Below are 18,541 nucleotides of genomic sequence, written 5' to 3'. Positions count from 1 at the left end.
AAGACAACTAAGGGAAGGGAAGGGGTTTTATTAAGATGATAGTATTAGAGGAGGATATAATGAGTCAATAATATAGCCTAAGTGTAATCCAAATAATAGATTAATAAATAGGTTGAACACGAGTATGAGAGTTCATACTCGAGTTCCTATATACTTGTCTGCTCGGCTGCTCAGGGCTCCTAAGCAGCTGAGCAGGTCACATGACCTATCTTGGCTGCTCGGCTGCTCAGGGCTCCTGAGCAACTGAGCAGGTCACGTAACTACTATCTAAGCGGCTTGGCTGCTCTTTGTCTCGTCGCAACCCTGCCACTGCATCCTCGCACCTTCATAAGCGCCCCGCCTCACCCTTCTATCTTCCGGTTCGTAACAGGGTGCTATAGGGTACTATAATGATACTAAGCCACTTTTCCACCTCTAGAGGAGGGAGAGGTTCGGAAGGCTACCGCGGTAGAGGATCATGGTGGAAGAGGGAGCTAGATAGTAGGAGGTGGATTGGGGGGGAAGAGGGCTTTAGGGCTAAAGGTAAGAGGTAGTGCGCTACCTTCCTTAGGGTTTAGCGCCTCGCTTAGCTACCGCTAGCCTAGAATTGGCGTAACCTCCTTCCTTCCCCCCTCCCTTCCTCCCCCTTCCTACCGCGATGGCACCGCGGCCACGCCCTCGCTGGCCTTGGGAAGGAGATCGTTGGAATCGCGCGCGCTCGCTGCGTCGCTGGGTGCCTGGATCGCGAAAACTTTTTCCGGGTGACCTGGCCTAACCCTAACCTGGGGACGGGCTTTCATAACGAATGTGAGCACGAAGGCCCATCTGCTGCACTAATTCCCCCAGGAAGGCGTGACCAAAGTAGGTGCCAATGAGGATGACTGGTGCGCGACGCACCTTGATCACGGCTGCCTTACCATCCCAACATTGGCCATATTCATCGACGAGGCTGCACACCCGGCGTAGACTGGCTTGGCTTTTGCTCCGCTCGCGGAGCTCGAGCACTCGCCCGTTCCAAAGGCGGGACTGTACATCTACTCGCGAACGGGAGCTATTACGAAAGTAGGTATCCCGCGCGACTGCGTCGGTTTCCGGATGTGAAAAGCGCTGGAAATCATCACAAAGGGAAACTTCGAGGTGGTACCGCATTTCGTCCGGGGCTTAGGTGCGGGTGGAAGGGTCGCGAGGAATACGTTGGCTGTGTTTACGCAGCCGAATTTCTGGGAGATGGTGGATGAAAGGAGAGATTTTGCGACTTTCGCAAAAGAGATAGTCGAGAAGAATCATTCATGCTGTGGCATGAATCAAACGATGTTTAGTGCACGTGTAAGAGCGCCTCAAAACATTTTCCAGAAACACTTCTATTCTTAGTTATCTGAATTCATGTATCTTGAGTTGTAACTGGGAACTCAAAGATGCGAACACTAATGAAAGTAAGAAAATCACGACTAAGGAGATAAAAGTTGCGATTATATCAGGCCATAACCTCCAACTTATTTCGTTCCATTTTTGGCTTCGCCATGCTGTACTGTTATGAGTAAGCAGAGCAGAAGCAGCAGACGCAAAATAACCAGCAATGCCTAGAACGCAAAGAATGCAGAGTAAGGAAGATATAAATCTGAATGCCAGTGTCGAGAAGAGAAGCTCGTCAAGTGTCTTTTGAGCAGAGTTAGAGGTGTTTCCATCCCCATCTCCACTTGCAGCTCCACTTCTAGTCGAACTGATAATGCTCCCCTCATCACCACTTGGAGGTCTACTCGGTCCAGAGTGAAGATGCCGTAGATAGTAGGTTATAAGACTATAAAGTGGAGAAATTAGAAGTAACATGGGTAGTATTTGCCCAAAATTCCACTTGTTTAGCTCTGTTGCAATGCATGATGGAAGGAGATTAAACCGCGGAACAAAAAGCTGAAAGGAGCTCCAAGCAAGGTGCGTGCCTACGAGAAATTGGATAAAAGCCCACGATCCAAAAATTTCAATGATAGCAAGAACAAACAAGTAAACCCCAAGGATGAATCGATACTTGATTTGCTTGAGTGATATTTCGGAAGCCGCAATAGGTCGTGATTGTAGAAGCGATCGGTGAAAGACATCAAGCAGTTTGTGAGCGCGGCTGCGGATGAAGTCATGAATCGTGGGAAACAACATCGCAGACTGCCATAAATGACTGATGATGAGTATAGCGTAAGCAGAAACGCCTTGCGGCACGAGCCTGTGGTGTATGCGTGCGGCATTCCAGTGGAGGTCCACCTTTTCCGTGAGACCCCAACAGCTGTGAGAATTGGAGCAGAATCCCAAGTCGTACACGGTGTGATCGGCCCAGTCGTATTCAGTCGTAGGATATATGGCGATGCACATCATAACCAGCAAAGCTAGCATGTTGAACAATCGGAAAGCGCGAAGGCGAGGTCTTTTCTGAAACCAAGCTCGAAGGATGCTTAGTGTCGATAAGTGCATGTTGGTTGCCATCCAAGCTAGGTATATGACCGTTTGGAATTCAAACACCGTGTACTGTTGCATGTGTCTCAGGGCAGCGCCAAGAACACCTAAGGCGGTCACCAATTGTTGCTCACTTACGACTAAAACCCCTTCTTGGAAAGCTTCAATCAATTGGATTCTTGGTTGTCTTCGAATGATTTGCTTTTCGAAGTTGCCCAAGCGTTCGCGAGGCACGCATCCGAGAAGATAGAAGATAATGCTGATGAAGAAGGATATGTATGCGGCTGCCGAAAATGCTACGATAACCTAACAAAACCCATTATTTAGAGTCTGATCTGAAGGCACTAGTTCGCTCACCCCAATCCCAGTAATATCAGCATCTGGTATCGGGAAGGTTGTATTAAATGCGTAGAACGTGCCTTCAGTACATACAATATCGTCAGTTCTTCGCATCGTGATTGTGTAACTTTTCGATGAGCTGTAATGATACAACTTATGCTGCGACGTGATCGTGCTTTGATGCTATCATAATTAATTCCGTATAAATTGTATTTCAAGGAGATCGAGTAGCTTTAAGATGGTCAGTCCACCATTGAATCATTAATTAGAATATGATTATATTTACTTCTACTGTATGATTTAACCTATCATTTTACACCAATATCCGCTGATTGTTATCGCGCGTCCAGTGCACCTGGATCGCGCCAATCGTTCCTGCAGCCAAGACTCACGGGTAATATCAAATGTGGTCTAGGCTTTACCTATGCCTGTTTAAAGTCATTCGATCACGCCAGGTCAGGTCACAATTGTAAAGACATCGCCGAGCCGGATTAGAGGAAAGATTTTGCGGCTTTTGCGAAGGAAATCGTGGAAAAGAATCATTGACACTGTGGCGCAAAAGTAAATAAAGCTATTGAACATGTATAACTATGGGAAGTGTATTATATGTCCTTAATACCCGTCGCCTGGCCGATGCGAGATTCATCGTGTTGTCAATTTTGAGGAATGCGAGACATTCCCAACGGCCCTTATTTGGCACGACTCACTGTGTACAGAAATACATGTTGTCCTAAGGTACTAGTCAATATCTCACTCAACTACTACACGTGGTATTCCGCCTCCAATATCCTTGTCACACTACGAATAAGATAGACCAGAAAAGCCATCTTGACCGCGGTCAAATCTTTTTGTAATGGAAGTTTGTCGTATGCCTGGTATGTCTTCGACACTGGGTTTCCTTCTTATTCGGCCCCATCTAATTAGGACTAACTAGTAGAGTATACGCCCCTATCAGCTGTGCACTAGGCAATCGCGTAGCATCATCCCGCTCCCGCTCCCTAACTCATGTTGGTGACCCCAAACCCGCCGCGCAGGAGTTAGGACTGGGACTATACTTGCGCATCTTACTCGGCGTAGTGTGGTACCTAGTAGGGTACGTCACCCCGGCATTACGCTCGTCTCTATCGCTGCCCTTGCTGGCAGGGCATCCGCGCTCGCTGCCGCCAAGTACAGACGACGGCGTTCCAGGCCGACTAATATTGGATGGCCCGGAGATGGACCCCGCATCCCGGCCTGCCTCGTCGGCGAACTCGGGGCGGTCCTTCGAGTTCTCAAAGTCCATGTTGGACCCGTGGGGGTCCGGCAATAACTCGGACTATCAAGGGATAGGCATAAGTTCGGATAGTATGTGGATAACCAACAATTCGGAGAGCATCTTATGGCTACCATTAGACCATCGACCGTCGCTGTTTATAGTTTCTAGTAATAGGATTGGTATTGGTACGAGTCATGGAAGAGTCTGGATATTAGTGTTGTGGGTAACAAGCGTTAGGACTAAGCGAACTGTTCTTAGTTCCTATCATGTTTGTATTATTCCCTCTGTTTCATAGAGAGCAAGGGATCAAGATGATGATATAGCCTATGGGTTTGCCATAGCGAAGCTTCGAGCATGCTCTAGATCAGCGCGGCCAACAGTCCGTACTACTGGCCGTACTATACGGCCCGTAATTAACTTTTGGCCGTCCGTACCTTAGAGATCTCGCGTCCATAGAGTTGTCGTACCATAGTGAAAATGAGGCCGTAATACGGCCGTATATTACCTAATTAGAAAAAAGGCGTGAGTGGCGTTAGATATGGCATATTTAGGCTGCTTTAGGTGGGTGTAGGATGTACCCATATCGCACATATATGGAACTATGACTCCTATCTGACTTTTCGCTATGTTTCTTATACAATAACTAGCTTAATTATCTCTATTGCCATTACTATCATGCTGAGTCAATGAATGGGCTTACAGAGCACATAGGAGTACGCATAGGTCCTAAGTGTTGCCATCAACTCTAATACTGCATTATGCCTTTGCCGCTCGCCGAGCGCTTCCATTAGCCAGCTCCTCACGAGTGTCGTCCTTGTCATCGTTAGGCCAGTCTTCTTACGAGCATCTCAAAGGCTGCAGTTTAGGTAGGGAGCTGGATATTAATTGGAACAACCTATGGCATAAATAGACGAAGCTTACTAGTGGACGGCTTAGTTACCCCATACTCTATAAGTTAATGGCTATATGAGGCCGCAAAGCCTCAATGATATAGTAATATAGAGTAGAGCTTATTTACCTAGATAATAACGGCGTAAGTAAGAAGGTGTTCTTTCTATAAAAAAAATACCATATAAGTCGTACACTAAACTGCCTTTATAATATTAGATCTGGCACCACTCATATTTTTAACCACATCACGAAGGTGTGTAATATTAATCTAGGTACTAGTTTAATGCCACCAGCTATTGGCATGCTATCGGATCTGTTCCAGAAGGCTGCTGCCACGCCTAGAGCTCAGCTAGGTATTACTCACTCACCATGGCAAGAAGTAGAGCTCTTAAAGGCGTACGTTAACTGGGCAATACTCCATAATCTAAGCTTCTGGGTGGTGACAGCGGCCAACACGAGAGGCTTAATAATATAGAATTGGCCTAATCTGCTGCGCGCGCGCTACCAGTAAGCCACTCCACACTTTCTAGATACATAAAATCAGCGATTGCGGAGAGGAAGGACATAGTAAGGGAGCTCCTATACTTCTTAGTGAGCTGGATAAGTATAAGTACAGATATCTAGACGTTGTCAAATAATGTGGACTTTCTAGGAGTTGTCGCTCACAGACCTCTCTACAGGCATCCTTCCTATTTAGGAAAATTGTGTATAAAGTTCGCCATATAACTCTACAGTACAGCTTATTAATAGTACTATACTTATGTCTCTGCCGTAACGTCCGTATAGTAATTGCCTACAACCGTAACGTAACCGTAGCTAGGTCTCACCAGCCGTAGTACGGACTGTTGGCCGCGCTGCGAGTCTAGATCGAGTTCATAGTGAGACGGCTACTTCTAGAAAGTTCCACACGCCTTGAGGGTTCGTCACTTCTGCCTCGTCAAACTGACAAACTCCTCCGATGACACTCGTAGGGAAGATGAAATTACCGACAAGGGGTAGCGGTCGTGCACGAATCCGGGTGCATTAGAATCTACAGGACTCCTGATGGCTTCCTGCTATCGCAATAGTATTCTAACTCTCAAGCCCTTTCACTTATATATTCCCAGCTGGGTAGAGTCTGATAAATTCTATAACGAGGGTTTATTGCTTTTAGCATGATACAAGGCTTTTCGTAAGATAGGCAAGAACGCTGTAAGGGTGCGTAGTTCTTAGACAAAACCACTTCAAAGTGTGTAGAAATAGCTAGAGCACGAAACTCAAGAGTGCTAGCATAGTATTAAGACGTGTGGATAGAGATTGAACTACTTGAAGATAGGTACCTCGCTTATTTGTCGACGAACAGTGTTTTTCTACCAACAGTGGGGGATGTTACGATGGCAAAGTGGCTCACAACGCTTTGTGTTGATGCTGCCAAACATCTCGACTAGGGAGATACTGAGCCCTGACCCTCTCGTGGATGCTGAAGGAGATGTTGATTCGAATAGTGGGGAGACAGCTTGGCCCGAAACCGACCCTGCGGAGATGCAAGAGACAGATTTACTATGCAATAGGGAGGCCATTGACGGAAGCCAAGGCAGTGAATGTGCCAGCCAGGCTACAGAATCATGCCTTCTAGAGCATTCTGTAGCCCTCATCGCTTCGCAGATGGGAGAAAGCTCCGCCCAAGAAATGGACCAAGGAATGGATCAGGCCCTGGCTTCGGCCTTGGGGCCTGAGCTATCTGAGGCGAGTCCTACAGAAGCCCCCATGATCTCTACTTCCGATCAGGAGCCGGAACCAAGGAACAACGCAGTCCCCCTCCTCTCTCAGGTTGCATCTGCAGACAGCGCTGCCAACGAACAGAACGTTCGCTCCGAACAATTGATCCGAACGGCGATTTTGGGTGTTTTGGCTCGAACGAACGTACAGGCATATCGACCCGTACAGGGCTCCGAACGAACGCATCTTTTGAGCCGAACGTTCGGCTGTTCGATATAATGTTCGGTGGATTTTGTATGGGGTTTCTGAGTTTATTGGTGGAATCTTGTAGTGCGTTCTGCCGGTCTTATGCTACGGGTGGCGTCGTCGTATAGTACCTTATGCAACGTTCTTATAGGAGAAAAAACTCTGGGTTTTCTCGTCGACTTGCCTTCTCCTGTTTCTCATCGCCAGCCGTGAGCGTATATTGTCATGGATCAATTTATTACTCGCTCACAGGCCTCGTAGGCCTCCCACTCGACCCACTCGACCCAGTCGGCATCTGACAGCTATCACCATGCCGGGTCGCGTACGGCAGCCGTCATGGCGATGGCGGAGAGCTTTGAGAGCTCGGATGACTCTCCATCCGAAGTGGAATCCGCCCAGCTAACGCAAGACTTTCCTGGCAGCCTGAAGACAATGGGATCCCAATTTCCTATTGAGTGGAGCCGCCTGTGGGATGGCAAGCGTCTGCTCGTCGCAGCGCGCGTCGGATATAAGGTCAAAGGCAAGTCACAGTTACTCGGCAAGCGGTCGGTGGCATCCGTCTGGCGATATGGTGCAGAGCTTGAGTACGTCGAGGATGACGGTACAAAGACAACGCTGTTTCTCTGCCAGCAATGCCATATTGAGCGTAGAGTCCCGAGTTGCTGGACGGTCGATAGTACAGCTCATATCAAAAGGCATCTCAAGAAGTTGCACCGCGTAGATCCGGACACCGGCGTTATGCCAATCGCTGAGGTATTACAGCCGCAGACCCCAGGGGAACATGCCGCCGTCGTCGCCGCTGGGTCGTCGAGCTCTGTCTCCCATCACGATTGGCAGGAGGAGCAATTGCAACTTGCGTACGTGGACGGGGTGGTTGTTAACGATTTGAGCTTCTCGATGTGTGTTCATCCGACAACGAGGGGCTCAACGTTACTTACATGGAACCGAACACCGTTGCTGCGCGCCTGCCGGCAAGCCACACCACACTGTCAAAATACGTGGGGATGCGCCTGGCGGAGAGGAAGCTGGGGATTCTGAAGCTTTTGGCCGAATCAGAAAGTAAAACAAGCGTGAGTTGCGATATTTGGACGTCGCCGAACAATATGGACTTTCTTGGAGTTGTCGCTCACTTCGTCGGTAAGTCGGTGTTTTCAACCGGAACAACGCCGGGCCGACCGGAGATAATCGGATTTACACGCTTTAGCGTATCTCTGGCACAACACCAAGTCCCGCATCGCTGCCCTGCAGCTTCTGTAGATTCTCTCCACCATCAACGCGACCTACTTATCGCCTTTCGGCCTCTTTTCTGTGATTATACGGGCGCTGCGAAGGCTCAGATTACCCTTACCGTCGTCAGCGAGTTCGATTTCGTCAAAAAACTCCACTGTTTTGTGGGTGACAATGCCGCCAACAATGGCACGACCGTCCTCCGCGAGCTCGACGATATCACCCCAGAAGACCTCCACATCGCCAGCAATCTTCGCATACGTTGTGCAGGCCATACAATCAACCTCCTGTCGAAAGCACTTATATACGGCAGCGGCGTGAGCAACTTCGAAGCAGAGCTGGCAAAGGCGTCGCCTGAGGATCAATATGTGATGTTCCGGGCCCGCGGTGCCGTCGGCAAGCTCCACAACTTCGTCCACTCGATCTGCAACTCCCACAAACGTCGACGAGCTTTTCAGACAATTCAGCGAGACGTGCTTGATAGGGACAAGCTCTTCAGCTTCTCCACACTTAATTTGATAATGGACGGCGGGATCCGGTGGCACAGCGTCTATCTCATGTTGCTCCGCTGCCTCGATCTTCGCGATAGCATCCGACGTTTTTTCAAGCTCGCCCGCGCCGACAGCTCCACCACGGATGGGAAATATAATCGTACAGTCGACAGTTTGACGGACGACGAGTGGGACGAGATCCGCGTCATGGCTGAGGTCTTGTAGATCTTCTATGAAAATTCGAATTCGCTGGAAGGCAACGCCTCTGCCAACGGTTTCGGCTCACTGTGGCAGACAGTGGTCAATATACAAGAAATATGTGCATTTCTCAGCGGCAGCGACGAGCGGAGCGTCTATCAAATCGAGAGCTTCTAGCAGAGGGATTATATGGTCTCTGGCGTAAATCTCGCCCTCGAAAAGTTGATCACATATTTCACAAAGCTGATGTTGCCAGACGACCATACACCGAGCCTCTATTGCGTGGCGACGGCCATACGCCCCAGCGTACGCCTCTCATGGTTCAAGACTCAGTGGAAGGCTCACCCCGTATGGCATAAAGCAGCGGAGAAATCGATTCGGGACGTATATAAACAATATTTGGCGGCCGAGAAACTCGACGACGGCGACCTCGACGAGCTCCCGGAGGTCCCGCGCACGCGCAAGGTGCCTGGTGCGTATGCCAGCGACGAGCGGAGACTCCGCACAATGCTCGTGGACGACCACCTTCTCACGGGCAAGAAGGGACACAAGCGCCAGAAACGTACGTCGCAGCTCGACGAGTATTTGCCAGCCCTGCAGCGATCCGGTTACAAACTGGCCCAGGGGTGCATGTACAGACATAGTGTACTAAATTCGTTAGTAACGAGCATGTATCTGCGCTTTACCATGATTGTCGACGTATATATAAGGAAAGTATCTCGTTACACTGTGTGCCTCGTGACGTCGTGCAGGACCTTAGGCATCGTTTCCGCTTGTAACGGGCGGACGCCAACAGGTTCCGAGCACAGCCTTTAGCCACAATCGGATTGCACCTTGGGGGAGGGACCCAAGCTGCGAAGTCTAACTTATATTCATCACCTTTTCCGCAATTAATCATGTCCCAAAAGTTAGCCCTGGCTTGACTGCGGCTGAACAGTTTTGCCTGGACTTCGGAAGTCTCGGAGGAAGGTCCTGTTCAGAGACACAATGGTCCTGCAAAGTAGGAGCAATTCTAGTGTAGAGTTGCACTCATTCGGAGTTCCGCCGTCTTCTTTATTTCGTGGGCTGAGTCAACGAGCGACGTGCATCGTATTGGCGGAGCATTTGGACAGTGGATGCTCAGGTGGTGGAGGCGAAGCTTAGCGAGTGTGGTGGCGAAGCTTGAGCGAGTGTGGTGGCGCAGCATTGGTGAAGCATCAATAGAGTTCACCAAGTTATCCACTGTGTTTTTCAAGTCTAACTACAGCACTTATAAGGTAAAAGGAGCCTTCCGAATCCTCAAGAAGGTTGTCGTACGAATTCTACTGTTTTTATACTCCCTTTCTGCTGAATCTCCGAATTGTAGTATCGTGTCTCCCGCCCCAGGATAAGATGAGGCTTCTCAACGCCTTCACCCTCGAGCTCGAGGTGTTTCCTGATCCCATTCCAGAGAGTATTCCCTACGCTATCTTGTCGCACACCTGGGCTGACGAAGAAGTGACTTTCGACTGTATGAAAGATATTTCGACTGCGCAAACACGTGTTGGATATGCTAAGATCCTCTCGGCTTGCTTAAAGACACAAGACCATGGTCTTGAGTATATCTGGATAGACACTTGCTGCATCGACAAATCTTCTAGCGCCGAGCTGTCCGAATGTATCAATTCAATGTTCCGCTGGTATAAGAATGCTACTGTTTGCTTTGCATTCCTCTTCGATCTGCCAGCCAGCGACAACAGTGTGGAGTTATCAGTTCTGCAGAAATGCAGATGGTGGACCAGGGGCTGGACTTTGCAAGAGCTCGTTGCGCCGACCAATCTCGTATTCGTCGATGAGAGCTGGAATTTCGTAGGGACCAAGTCTGATCTTGCAGTCATGATCGAGTCGATTACTGGAATCAGTCGATGGGTATTGGACGGCCAAAAATCACTCTCGTCCATATCCCTGGCGAAACGCATGTCATGGGCAGCTGCGCGAGAGACTACGCGTGTCGAAGATAAGGCATATTGCCTCTTAGGCATCTTTGATGTCAACATACCCATGATCTACGGCGAAGAACTAAAGGCGTTCATCCGGTTGCAAGAAGCGATTCTATCCAAAACCACAGACCTCTCCATCTTTGCGTGGAAGGCTAGAGATGATTCAAAGAAGCATCGAGGCATTCTTGCGGAATCTCCAGCCGAATTTCTTCACTGCGGATTTGTCGAGCTAAGTGATGACCAATTCCGGTTTCGGGACGAAATAAATCTAACCAACCGTGGAGTGAAGATTCGGACGCCTGTCAAGTTCGAGTCTAATGGCAAATATATTATGGACTTGCATTGCTATGATGAGAGTTTATCAACTGGTCCATCGCAACGATTGGGCATCTATCTGCAACGAGCCCTGGACACTTACTTTCGATACCTGCCGCACGAAACTGCTCTGGGAGGGATGGTTCCATCAGTGCGGGTTCTTCGTCCTCTTTTCCTTGCATCAACTGCAGATGAGGAAATCGGGGACTCTCTGGCGAAGGAGAAGGACTGCAGAAAGATCATCTTCGAGTTTCCCTCAACCACGCAGAATTACATGCTACACGACTTCAGAGCCGTTCCTGAAACTTACTGGAATATGCATGAGCGGTACTTCTCCATAGGCGCACTTTCAAACTTTGACGGCTTTGTCCGTTTTTCTATCACATCGAGGGCTTCGTCGCAGTGGGGAACAACCACTGAGCAAACTACGGGGTTCCTCGTGGTTTGCGATTTGACCAGCGGACCGGACTTCCGCCTCAGTCTTTATGCTCAGACAGGTCTCCAGAGCAGTTCAAAGCCGCCCGAATTCATCGATCCATTCAACGAGATTGACCAATATGGTCCTTTGGGGGACGCTTTCAGTCTCTCTGTGCTGCGGCCAGGGGAGAGAGAGGATCGAGCCGTCTCGATCATTCATAGAGACTACCGTCACAACTACACGGTTTTGGCGCACGTCTCTACAACTCTGTCTCCTTCAATAAAAGTCAGAATCGAGGTTTCTTCATCGCCAGAGGATGCGAGTTTCAATCGAGGTCCGAGGTTTGGTGTGCCTGAGCCACCAAAGAGGGATGATCCACGGATTCATTACGGACGAAGCACCTCTTCAGCATCTGCATCTGCATCTGCATCTGCATCTGCATCATCAGCTTCTGGAGCACCTTGGTATTAATTTGAGGGGTCTTGCCAAAACCTGTGCGTGCATGGTGCGACCTGCTGTATCTTAGGAGAATCTTAATGCTACAGTGGTAACACTAGGCTCGGTATTACCGGAACAAGCCAACAGCTCCGGCTTGGCCTGATGGAGTTGTTTGGTGTTGAGGCTTGGCTTGATAGGCTTAGTTGGAGTTGAGGCTTGGTCGGCTTGGTCGGCTTGTTCGCCTTGGTGTATTTTTATCTTTAGCTGCTAATTTCCCAATTGAGTAGTTGGTATTGTATACGTCGTCAATATAGTCGTTAAGATAGCTTGCCTCCGCACAAATCGTCGTCCCCAAATCCAGCCCGTTGCCAGCGACGTATACACAGCATAGCGGCCAGCAATTAGGGCCCAAGACTCCATCTCCGCGGCTCTTATAGATCACCAAGCTCACTAGTTTAAAAATATAAATATAGTAATGGAGTAAGTCCTATATGCGTATATAAGCTATATGTAGGATTTCACGAGAGTAACGAGTAGAGACGTCTGCGGTCTGGTAGGCCAGACTGATATTACTGCGTTCGGTATCTACGTGTAGGTACAAGACGTTGGATAAGGAGAAAAGGACCTCTTCCCCTTAGCCAACGTGGATCTATCATCTCGCTTCGTCGCGTGCCCTTACCAAGGGTAGCTAGCGCCATGATTCGGCCAATCAACTAGCAGACGGGTCACCCGTATTCTGTTCTATTGGCTAGCTGCCAGCGCGCGATACCTCTGAGATATACTACTGTCAGCAGTATATCCATGCTTGTCAGGTAGCCTGGGGTTACCGTGACATAATCCTAGAGCGCTCGAACCCTAACGTTAAATCTATTTTAGCACGGATTTTATCAAATCCGTCGCTGCTTATCGGTTTGGTGATAATCGATATTCGAATCTAGTAGTAGCCTTTCTGTGCATCTTCAGAACACTTTGGGCGATACTGTGGTCTAGATTATGTTTGTACGACCTCTTGTGATGTACCTCAATAGCGGCGAAAAGTACATTCCTGTCGCTAAACGTATGCCAGGAAGCCGTTGGATAGTGTAACACTATGATGTATGACTGATACGGCTCATGTTACCGAAGAGATGCGTCCAAAAAGTAGATTTATAAGTCCTGCGGCATGATTGGTGTGACAGGAACGTATGGTGGCCTATATAGCCTAACGTACTTGCGCACTTAGAACCATCCTTAACACTAGTAAACAGGATAGTTACCCTTAAAGACTTTCGCTTCCTGTAGCAATTGCATGTATAGGATGGCGAGGTACCGAGTGAATCTTGTGATTTTTCTTAGGGTGTTACAAGGGAAACCTTGTGTGCAGTAGTACGAGCTGTGATGAATGTCGCTGTTGCCAGAATATGCGCCGGTGGAAGGGAGTATGCAGCTGTAAGGGAGGCCTTAAAATGTGGCTGTCGGTGCGGACTGAACATTTGGTGGTGTGTGTTTGTCCCAAAGGGATTTTGTGGTTGGTCTCGTTCCTGTGAGCTTCGAAGCTACCAGCCACCGTGGTACTAATTTGTTCTCGGCGTGGCTGAGTGGTGGCACGACGTATACGCTCAGCTCAGCTTTCCGACCTGAGTTTAGTCTACATACCAGTCGTAGCCAAAGCGTACAAAATTAGAGGATGAGTGCCGACTTTTGGCACTCCCCGAGCTTTCGTCCATTGATACTTACTCCCATATAAGTTTATGCCATATCTTTCCCCCCTGAATAACTCAGTCATTCAACAGCTCAGATCTCGTTGCCGAGATGGGAAATCCTTTGCCTACAGCAGACATCATCGAACCAATAACAGAATGGCTCAAGACTTGCGACAGTCGTCACATCGGCTCATGTGTCGAATCAAACACTTCAAGCACGAAGTTTTCATCGCGTCCTTATCGGCTGATCGACGTTGAGGAGCAGTGCATAGTACGAGGGAATGTCCAAGGCGAATACCTTGCGCTCAGCTATGTTTGGCAAGACGACACGATGAAAACCGAAGATCAGCAGCAATTCCAATTATCCCTTGATAATGCCGACTCCCTAACTGCACCCAATTCCATGAGGCAATACATATCACAGCTACCAAAGACCATTCGAGACGCTATGGAGCTGACGATCGCGATTCAAAAAAGGTACTTGTGGGTGGACAGGCTTTGCATCGTGCAAGACCATCCGAGGAAGGAAGAAGAGTTCATGCGCATGGATCAGATCTACTCTGGTGCTTATATGACAATTGTTGCTGCTGCAAAACATGGGATGTACTGCAACCGCGGCGGAACTGTTCACGATCCTGCATTGGCATCTCCAAATGATTGGTTTGCGAATTTTGAGATCCCGCAGCATCTTCGTATCAGGCAGTACTATGGTATTGTTTCGCGATCAAAATGGGCGAAAAGGGCATGGACCTATCAAGAATATATCCTCAGCAAACGCGTCATCTTCTTTCTTGACACTCGAATTTTCTGGCAGTGTGAGTGCACAGTTTGGGATAAGGACCATCTTCAACCAAAACAGGACATGGAAGCTCAAACTGTACCTTCTTCCACTTCAGGGCACACCAGGTCTTTCTCAGTGCCGTCATGGCCCGATTTTGGCCTTTATGCCGATTTGATTTGTCCCTACAACGGGCGAGATCTGTCATATGACAAAGACGGCCTTTCCGCATGCTTGGGAATACTGAATCGCCTGGCTCCAGCATTCCCCAGTGGCTTCCTATTTGGATTGCCAAGGATCTACCTTGACTATGCACTGCTTTGGCAGCCTTTGAGTCGGCAACTTGACACTCCCGAATGTAAAGCTTTGGCTGATGGATGCCCTGGAAGTCTTACTCTATCAAGTCGGAGACATACCCTCCCATCTTGGGCTTGGTGTGGATGGCAATGTTTTGTCGACCCTCGGAGCTTCCAGGCAGCTCTAAACCTGGGCGGAGATAGTTATTGTATGAGAGATACTACAAGCTCTTGGAAACTCTGCAGCATTATCACGTGGGAATATACAGCAGCCTCAAAACAAGAGCCCTTCAAGTTTGATGAGCCACTACAAAGGCTCAGGAATCAGACACAGAACATCTCGTCACTCCAATCGCCATTACACAATGGTTCTGGTGTATCGACACACTCGAACCATATCTCAGCCCTAGCAATGCACGCATCCTTTTTCCCAGCAGCTACCCTAGAAATTCGCTTCCAAGAGGGATGGCAATTCATGGATGCAGCGGGGTTGCTCGGTGGCTTCGCAAACCCAGTCTTATCTGAAAAAGACATATGCAAAAAGCCCAGAGTGGTTGTCCTTCGAGACTCAATGATGCGATTCTCTGGCCTACTTTGTATTACAGGGAATTCAGATTGTAAGCGAGGAGAGCCTATGGAGCTTGTCGCCATCTCACGAGGCAGTGCAAATGGTAAGGACTTGAGACATTCCTTTGAGGAAAGAGTATTCGCAATGAGCAGATATCGTGACGCGAAGGCGTTTCGGCCTGTACACGATGACGAGGAGCGGTGGATCGGTGTCGAATATATAACTCCGTCACCTGGAGAGAGTCATCACCGAGTTGTTGCAACAGGAGACTACGAGATAGATCTGAAGGTGTCAGATAATGAGTATATGAAGGATCAGGTGTACGATTTTTACAATGTTCTCTGGGTACAGCATGGAGGTGACGGGATTATGTATAGAGCCGGTTGTGGCCGGATTCTCACAGAGTACTGGGAGGCAAACAATCCAGTTGACACCTGGATTACTTTGGGCTAGTAGTATGCTATTTTTATGATAATAGATCCATAATGACCTAGCTCGCGCGCTCCGCTACGAAGCCGCGGCTCTACCTACACCTTGTGCTAACCTTGCTACGCAACCTAGCGCTACACTCACACTATCAATGCTCACTTCTCAACAGCAAACTCTCTAGTCTTCCAACTCTCGTTCCTCAATACTCCTTGGACTAAACTCAATATGGCTCCTACATCCTTATCCATTTCTCTAACGACTCTCCTCAACATCTAATCATGCTAGCGGTCATGGATCAGGTTGTAGCATTAACTCAAACAACATCAAGTCTTGCCTAAACTCTCTTCCCCAACAACGTCTAGCTCAAGTATATGAACTTCAAGACAATTGGTACAAAGTTCCGTACAGCCTAAGGGCAAACTTGTGTCATAGTCATATCCAACTTCAAGGTTCCGTTGCCTAGCTTCCCTCTCACACATTGCCTCCACATCGATCCCTTTCATCATCTTTCCATCGCTCGAATCGATCATCCAGATGCTTTCCACGTCGCAAGGCCATTCGTGGTCTTCAAGAGCACCCCACCAGCCATTGAAACCATCTTTACAGATGACATACACCTCTTTAGTGTTCTTGAACATTGAGAGGCGCTTCATGCTGAAGTGGTAGAAAATAGTGTCGGTATTCTCCCCCTCGAATTGGAGACGTTGTATCAATGATGCAACTGGTTTTTATATATCGAAAAGGTCTGAGTCAACAAAGATTATGTCGATCTCGAAATTGACCCAGATATAACGCTTCTCAGGGCGTTTATCAAGCTCAAAAAACCCGCGCTGATAGAGCCTTTGTAGCTCATGTCTGGACTCTTGACAAGTCTGTAGCGGAGCTGGCACCGACGTGGACGTTTTCAGCAGGCGGCGTTTGTACACTAGCACGTCGAGAACGCGAGACTCGGCGGTAAGCTCCCAAATCCGCTCACGGAGCTCGATTGGCAGACGCGGAAATGGATGGAAGGTCGCCATTCTCCGAAGATTGGCTCGTGTGCTCAGGTGATTGGGGCGGTACTGTCCCGTCCCTCGAATGCCTGCTATGGCTAGTGGCGTCGATACTTGCACCCAAAGAATGATTGACTTTCTATGGTGTTGCGACTAAAATGTGAAACTGGATCTCTGAAACGTCCCAATTCGCTCCGCGTGGCGTGATACTTCTACAGAATCTTAGTCGATAATTCATCTCGCCTAAACTACACGACCCCCCGGAGGCATCCTGACGCTTCTGAGAATAGATAGGGACGGACGCAGGAGACAGCGGACCGTAAGTATCAAGAATGTTTCTTACCTGTCTGGGTATATCATTCGGTATCCGAGCAAGTGTGCGAGCAGACTGAGATTTGCTGTATGTGAAAAGTGATAGTGGAGACCTGGGCACAGACAATAGAAGAAATTTGGGGGCGTTCTTGGCTAGGTATCACGAATACAACGCTTAATCATGATGCGACAGCGCGGAAAGCAATTTACACTAGCAGCGCATCAACTAAGGTGGACGAGGAGCCAAAGCCGGTCGTCTAGCACGCAAGTTGGCTGTTGCGCTTTGAAGGTCTGGCTCAGGCCTACGTGAATTGCCGAACACTCTGGTCAACTGCAGGTCTGGACGGAAATCTGTGTTCGCTAAGCTAAACTCAGTCGATGTTAACAAATGCGGCTCTGCGGCGTAGTAGGCAGGCATGTCTACACCAAGTAACGAAAATTTAATTTTATATATCAAAATTGGCCCACTATACCGACCCGCCTTTTCTCGTACGACCTGCCGCATCGGGGTATAGTTCAGTCCCAGGTGCCCCAGACGGCAGGTTGGATGGTAGCATCAGTATCTGGAGGCTCATCACCTAGGAAGTGAGACGCACTACTATGCAGTCGGCAATTGTATCCAAGATGTGGCTAACTCGTTTCAGCCCGGACCTCCTGTCCAGCGCTTGCAACGAGAGATAATACGGCTAGTGAGACCTAGTTACGGTTACGTTACGGTTGCTAGTTATTACCGTACGTACGTTACGGCGGAGAGACCTCTACGGTACCGTGAGTGAGCCGTAATAAACAATTTGAGCTTTTTACGGCGAAAATGCGGTGGAAAATAATATATAGATTTCCTAATTAGGAAGGTGGCGTGGGTTAAGCGTCCAGGTCGTCGTCGTCCGGAGCTTCGTCGACTGCCAAAAAGGAGAAATCTCGTCCATCTATATACTCCGTGAGGTCCTTGAGGTAACTCGGGACGGTGTTTCTCCTCAGCTAGTTCTTTTGTAGCTGGCAAGCTTCTATTACCGCTGGCGATAGTGAGTTACGATCACACGTGACTGTACGTTTGGCGGACGAGAAACACCTCTCGCAGTCACACGACGTCGCTAGCACTGCAAGGTAATTCATCGCCATCTTGTACAGTATAGAATACATTGTTTGGCCGATTTCTACCCACCAACGGTGTCGGTCGTCGAGGAGCTTTGACATGTGTTCGTCGGCGAGTTGCAGATCCTCGAGTAGGCTGTCAAAATAATCCTCCGTCCGTGTAGGAAACAAGGCGGACGAAAAGTCAAGAGTTGAGGATCCACATTCGCCCGATGTGGGTACATCCTACGCCTAAAGCAGCCCAGATCTGCCACATCCGACGCCACTCACGCCTCCTTCTTAATCAGGTAATATACGGCCGTATTACGGCTTCATTTTCACTACAGTACGACAACTCTATAGACGCGAGATCTCTACGGTACGGACGGCCAAAAGTTAATTACGGGCCATATAATATGGCCCGTAGTACGGACTGTTGGCCGCGCTGGCTGGGGCAGTGGTTCAGTTTTTTTATAAGGAGACTTAACGTAATAGCTAAATAAGATAAACTTAAGCTATTC

At 48.7% G+C, this 18,541-nt stretch overlaps 4 protein-coding genes across 4 annotated transcripts; all 4 read left to right on the top strand.

Moving 5' to 3' along the window:
- The first annotated feature begins 6,174 nt into the window (after positions 1-6,174).
- Positions 6,175-7,297, top strand: CC84DRAFT_493246 (uncharacterized protein). The gene has a single exon (XM_018186515.1). The coding sequence runs from the start codon at positions 6,269-6,271 to the stop codon at positions 6,878-6,880; it is 612 nt and encodes a 203-aa protein (XP_018041132.1). The 5' UTR covers positions 6,175-6,268; the 3' UTR covers positions 6,881-7,297.
- Positions 7,298-8,694: 1,397 nt separating this feature from the next.
- CC84DRAFT_1161623 (uncharacterized protein) lies at positions 8,695-9,846 on the top strand. Its single transcript, XM_018177790.1, has 2 exons — positions 8,695-9,325; positions 9,425-9,846. The coding sequence occupies exons 1-2, from the start codon at positions 8,953-8,955 to the stop codon at positions 9,577-9,579; spliced, it is 528 nt and encodes a 175-aa protein (XP_018041131.1). The 5' UTR covers positions 8,695-8,952; the 3' UTR covers positions 9,580-9,846.
- Positions 9,847-10,008: 162 nt separating this feature from the next.
- Positions 10,009-12,196, top strand: CC84DRAFT_1161622 (HET-domain-containing protein). Its single transcript, XM_018177789.1, has one exon. The coding sequence runs from the start codon at positions 10,135-10,137 to the stop codon at positions 11,923-11,925; it is 1,791 nt and encodes a 596-aa protein (XP_018041130.1). The 5' UTR covers positions 10,009-10,134; the 3' UTR covers positions 11,926-12,196.
- A 1,487-nt stretch (positions 12,197-13,683) lies between these two features.
- On the top strand, positions 13,684-15,669 carry CC84DRAFT_1237796 (HET-domain-containing protein; the record flags this gene model as incomplete). Its single annotated transcript, XM_018183916.1, has 2 exons — positions 13,684-14,710; positions 15,263-15,669. 2 exons carry the CDS (start codon positions 13,684-13,686, stop codon positions 15,667-15,669), a joined length of 1,434 nt encoding a protein of 477 aa, XP_018041129.1.
- Positions 15,670-18,541: the final 2,872 nt, after the last annotated feature.

The sequence above is a fragment of the Paraphaeosphaeria sporulosa genome (genome assembly GCF_001642045.1).
Source record: "Paraphaeosphaeria sporulosa strain AP3s5-JAC2a unplaced genomic scaffold CC84scaffold_2, whole genome shotgun sequence".
Taxonomy (NCBI): Eukaryota; Fungi; Ascomycota; class Dothideomycetes; order Pleosporales; family Didymosphaeriaceae; genus Paraphaeosphaeria; species Paraphaeosphaeria sporulosa.
The sequence above is the reverse complement of the archived record's forward strand: the minus strand, read 5'-3'. Positions and strand labels throughout refer to the sequence as shown.

Bases quoted from the DNA above. Each gene is read 5' to 3' on its own strand.
- CC84DRAFT_1161623 (XM_018177790.1), top strand. From the start codon at position 8,953: ATGGTCTCTGGCGTAAATCTCGCCCTCGAAAAGTTGATCACATATTTC. The intron at 9,326-9,424 runs GTACGTCGCAGC...TAAATTCGTTAG, and splicing joins GGGACACAAGCGCCAGAAAC to TAACGAGCATGTATCTGCGC.
- CC84DRAFT_1161622 (XM_018177789.1), top strand. From the start codon at position 10,135: ATGAGGCTTCTCAACGCCTTCACCCTCGAGCTCGAGGTGTTTCCTGAT.
- CC84DRAFT_493246 (XM_018186515.1), top strand. From the start codon at position 6,269: ATGTTACGATGGCAAAGTGGCTCACAACGCTTTGTGTTGATGCTGCCA.